Source organism: Girardinichthys multiradiatus, chromosome X (assembly GCF_021462225.1).
Source record: "Girardinichthys multiradiatus isolate DD_20200921_A chromosome X, DD_fGirMul_XY1, whole genome shotgun sequence".
Classification (NCBI taxonomy): domain Eukaryota; kingdom Metazoa; phylum Chordata; class Actinopteri; order Cyprinodontiformes; family Goodeidae; genus Girardinichthys; species Girardinichthys multiradiatus.
Window position 1 is genome coordinate 17051370 of NC_061817.1, and position 5257 is coordinate 17056626.

At 37.1% G+C, this 5257-nt stretch overlaps 1 protein-coding gene across 1 annotated transcript; it reads right to left on the reverse strand.

The window, feature by feature from the left end:
- Window positions 1–789: 789 nt before the first annotated feature.
- LOC124862938 (gastrula zinc finger protein XlCGF57.1-like) lies at window positions 790–5038 on the reverse strand. Its single transcript, XM_047357155.1, has 3 exons — window positions 4684–5038; window positions 3561–3712; window positions 790–3477 (listed from the first exon to the last, which is right to left on the reverse strand). The coding sequence occupies exons 2-3, from the start codon at window positions 3581–3583 to the stop codon at window positions 2139–2141; spliced, it is 1362 nt and encodes a 453-aa protein (XP_047213111.1). The 5' UTR covers window positions 3584–3712; window positions 4684–5038; the 3' UTR covers window positions 790–2138.
- Window positions 5039–5257: the final 219 nt, after the last annotated feature.

Consider the following 5257-nt stretch of genomic DNA (forward strand, 5'->3'; position numbering starts at 1 on the left):
TTTGGGTTTTCATGAGCTGTATGCCAAAATCATCCGTATTAAGACAATAAAAGACCTGAAATATTTCAGTTAGTGTGCAATGAATCTAAAATATATGAATGTTAAATTTTCATCATGACATTATGGAAAATAATGAACTTTATCACAATATGCTAATATTTTGAGAAGGACCTGTATCTGCAGATGAACAGTCTGACAGCTGAGGATTCTGCTGTTTATTATTGTGCTCGAGATCTACAGTGACACAGAAAGTAGAAACACTGTACAAAAACTCCTCAGTGCATGAAGAGTTTTAACATGAAACCACCACAGGAGGAGCCATCAGGGCACAAAATAACTTGGATAAGTCTTCCCCGTGTCCTGAGGTAACGATCTTGTTCAGTAAGGTTTTCACTTAGATTTACCATTAACTGACCTATCCACATCTGACTTACTTAAATGGTATGTACACTTCTTTCCCCATTTTGAAGAACGGCTAAAAGAAATAGGACTCAGCTAGTTTTATTTGTTAGGATTTCTTCCCTACTAAGAAACTATGTACTCAGTTTTTTTTTTTTTTAAATGATTCCATGTGAAATTATGCTACTATAATTAAAGATTGATTTATTTGAAGGCTTTTTATATATCTAAACTTTTAGGGTTATTGAATGTGCATAACAATGATTTATATGTAGACTGCAGCAATACAAACGACTGAAGCCGTCAACATTTGTGTTTTGGTGCCTGATTATTTAAGTAAAGACTTTAGTTTACATGTATGATAACATAATGAACACATCACACAATAACCATTGTAGAGATCCTCTTTTTTAATTTGCATGTTGAAATATTCCAAAGATGTAAATTTTAACACAATCCGAGGATAATCCAGTATTAAATGGACTTTAAGGAAAAAGCACAGTAACGTTTTCCATCTGTTCTCATCATTCAAAATACTTGCACATTATACAACACTTCTATTTAAAGGTTAAAAAAATACATTGCAAGAGCATGTAGAGAACACCTCATAAAATACATTGATACAGGAGCATCTACAAACATTTGAACATTATCAAAAACGTTATTTCAGTTATATAATTCAAAAAATGAAACTCATTGACACTCAAATTTAAGTATTTCAAGCATTCATTTCTGTTAATTTTGATATTCCTAGGGTTTAAATTAATATATTACATAAACCTAATAACATTTTTTTTAATCCAGAAATGTTATTTTTATGACCTAGCCAATCATGGGAAAGAGTGTTTACTTTGCAGGTCTCTGGCTGACACCATCAACCTCCACATGGAGGATAAGCCACTAAAGGTCATTGCTAAAGAACCAGGCTATTCACAGACTGCTGTATCCTGGAATATTAATAGAAAGTTAATTGGAAGAAAAAAATATGGTAGACAAAGAAGCACAGGCAGCAGGAATAACAGCCATCTTGAGAAGACTGTGAAGCAAATCCCGTTTAAGGGCTTGGGGGAGATTCACTACGCATCGATTGTGGCCCGAGTCAGTGCTTGAAGCGACATCAACCTCGTGGAGTTTAATCAAGAGGAAGATGAGACATCAACCCAACAAAGCAGAGGAGCTTAAAGCCGCTATTAAAGCAACCTGGGCATCTTTCACACCTCAGCAGAGCCACAGGATCATCGCCTCCATGCCACGCTGCATTGATACAGTAATCTATGCAAAACGAGACCTGACCAAAGACTTATACTGCACGGACCAGTATGCTGTTCAGTACATGGATGTACCTCAGTAAACCAACATTTCTGTATTAAAAAGGATTTTTTAATTGATCTTATGCAATATGGAAATTATGAGAGAAGTTGAAGTTGGGATTTTTATAAGCTGCAAGTCATGATCATCAAAAACAACAGAAATAAACTCTTGAAATATATCAATCTGCATGTTGTTAGTCTATATAAATACATTTCCCTTTTTTAATTAAATTACTGAAATAAATTACATCCTTGTTGCTCTTCTGATTTACTGAGATGAAGCTGTATTATGTGTCAATCATATGTGAGGAAGCACTGGTTTTAATCTGAATTTGTTGTCCAGGAAAAAGTTTTAAATTTTTCTCTCAGGATTGCAGTTTATTAACGTCAAGCTGGACTCAGAGACATGGAAGTCAAACTACTTCCATCTCAGGGGTGTTGAGTTTCCATGTGTCTGTTCAAAGATGTTCTTTCTCTGAAACTTTTTCCACATGCCAGACATGAGAAGGGCCTCTCACCTGTGTGAGTTCTCATGTGGATATTTAGATTACTTTTTTTGCCAAAACTTTTTCCACACGTCAGACACGGAAAAGGCTTCTCCCCTGTGTGAGTTCTCATGTGAGAGGTCAAATCACAACTCTGGCAAAAGCCTTTACCGCATACGTCACAGGTGTATGGCTTGTCGTCTGTGTGACCCCTTTTGTGTTTGGTCAAATACCTTCTTTGACTGAAGCTTTTTCCGCATACGGAACAGAAGAAAGGCTTCTCCTCTGTGTGTGTTTTCATGTGGACGGTCATAAAGGTTTTTTCTCGGAAACTCTTTCCACAGGTAGGACATGAAAAAGGCTTCTCACCCGAGTGAGTGCTCATGTGACTATTCAACGCAGACTTTGTAATGAAACTTCTCTTGCAGGTCAGACACGTAAAAGGCCTGTCGCCCGTGTGCGTCTTCATGTGAGCCGTCAAATTAGCGCGAACGCCATAAGACTTGCCACACAGCTCACAAGTATGGGGCTTCTCACCAGTGTGAGTTACCATGTGACATTTCAGGCAGTTTTTCCTCATGAAGGTTTTCCCACAGAGTCTGCATTGGAAAGGCTTCATACCCATGTGAATTCTCATGTGATCCCTCAAATGACCATTCTGACTGAAACTTTTCCCGCAGAATTCACACGAATACGGCCTCTCACCTGTGTGAGTTCTCACGTGAGTGTTCAGCTGACCGCTGTCACTAAAGGCTTTACCGCATGCTTCGCAGGAGTACAATTTCTCCCCTGTGTGAGTTCTCATGTGGCTGTTCAATCCATATTTTCGGCTAAAGCTTTTGCCACAGACCCCACACAGGAAAGGCTTCTCACCTGTGTGAGTTCTCTTGTGATCAGTCAAATGATTTTTTTTCCTGAACACTTTCCCGCAGACGTCACAGCGGTGTAACAAAGTTTTACCACACATTTCTTGATCTTGGTTCTCAGCATGACTCTGAGAGAGGAGATCATTCCCACTTTGGTCTGAATCGCTGTGGTCCGTTTCCTCTTCAGAAGATGTTTCCACAGAGGTTTCTGTTTCTTGCTTCAGTTCATGCTGCTGGTCATCCTGATAGACTAACTGTTCAAACTCTTCCTCTTTAATCTGCAAAGGCTTTGATTCTTCTTGTTTCTTTTTGAGCCGTAGTTCTTCTGATTCTTCATAACTGGAGTGTGCCTCTTGGTTAGAGACCAACTGGTCTTGAGAATCAGCAGACATTGATGGATGTAATCCTACATGAGATCTGAGAGAAATGCCAGATAACATGTAATTGAGTTTTCAGACAAAGCACACGCTCATTCTTTATCTAACTATACAGATGTGTACCTCGTGCTCCTGAAAGCAGACATAAAGCCCAGTCAGAGCTTTATTAAGGGCTTGCAGTTTTATCATCGATTTCTGATAAAATACGGGCAGCTTGGTGTTCATGTGCTGCAGGATCCGGGGAATCGTGTAGCCATGTGGTGAAGCATGTGATTCTGTAAAGGAAAATGTCAGTTATGGTAATATATTAATTTTCACACTTCTTAAAACATCAGTTTTGTATACACTACATATTTTGACAATTATTGATAATAAAGTCAAAGTATGACAGACAGCAACATCATGTAATGATAAGCAGACTTGGTCTGCAAGTTACTCTAATGGGCCATTTTTCCTACAAAAAAAATTAGAATAAATATCAGGATTTATAAATATCTACTATATAAAGTTTGTTTTAAGGGAAATTAAAGAACGATACCTCTAATTTTTGATTTTAGAATAAAGAAAGATGAATAAGTAAGAATAAATACATTCAAATACAGTTTTCAGCCTAGTGAATAAGCAGTCTGAAAATAGACTGTAAAGAAATTAATTTCTTCTACTATTAAAGTCATTATATTTGGAATTTTTGTGAAAATATGTTTATTTTATTTGTGAAAACATAACTTATGTATTCATTTTATATTTAAAAATACTGCACAGGTCTAAGAGAAAATTGGGAAGGCCTAAAGAGCTTCAGACCTCCACTGTTTAACCTGGCTGTTCAAGAACAAAAAAAATTAATTAAAGTATTCAAAGTATATCCAGGTGTGTAAAGTATTTTTACAATAGTGCACCATGAAGGATTGGGTGCACATTTGTATAATTGTTGCACTATTTAAATGCATCCTCGCACCCGTTTGCTATTTGCTAGACTCCTGTTTTGAAAACTTGAATTACCTTCAGTATGAGTGCCATGATTAAAACAACAGCCAACTCTTTCAGATACAATCTTTCATGGGTTGGTATTAAGTGTTCAAGTAGTGGAGGTCATGGGAAATGTAGTTATTAAACACATTAAAGTTATAAGGTTCCCACTTCAAAACAACCCAATTATTCATTTTAAGGCCTGTAGTCTAATGTTAATTACATGCAGTTGTTGCTAATGCTAACGATTGATTAGTGTTTGTTGGAGATCCTCTCTTACTGTTTAGATTTGAAGCTTGCAGGAAAAAGCTGGTGACACACCAGCATCTGATAAATGTCCAGGCTGCTGTGGGAAGTTTTTTCGGTGGTTTTCTGAAGGAACATGCAGGTCAGATTTCACTCCAGAGTTAGCATCTTGTCATTCATCTCCTACTAGCTTGTTTTCCTCGTGAAACAGAAAGGAACTGGTTCCTGCTGACAAGCTGGATCAATCATCAAAAGCTAGAAAACACTTTAAGAACATATATATTTCTCTTTATGAAAAGCAGAAGTGCAGCAGACATATTTACACACAATCTACGAGGGAAAAAGCCTAGCTAGATTCGTGTTTGTGTGGAGGTGGAGTTGTGGCTACGTTTAAAGGAAATCCGGTCCACCAAACGTCCGACTTTCAAAATAAAAGCTGCTTTACCCAACATTAAGGCTGCCAATCCTAAAATAACCTTATGCAGTAAGGTTATTGAAGACTTACCGTTTTCTAGAATTCGCATTAAAAATTGTATAGTTTAATGACATATGTTTAATTGTTGTGTAATGTTTAATAAAAAAATATCCTTATGATGTTCTCCGTTCAT

Coding starts and splice junctions, on each gene's coding strand:
- LOC124862938 (XM_047357155.1), bottom strand. CDS start 3,583: ATGTCTGCTTTCAGGAGCACGAG. Junction 3,478..3,560: donor TCTGCTTTCAGGAGCACGAG/GTACACATCTGT, acceptor CATTTCTCTCAG/ATCTCATGTAGGATTACATC.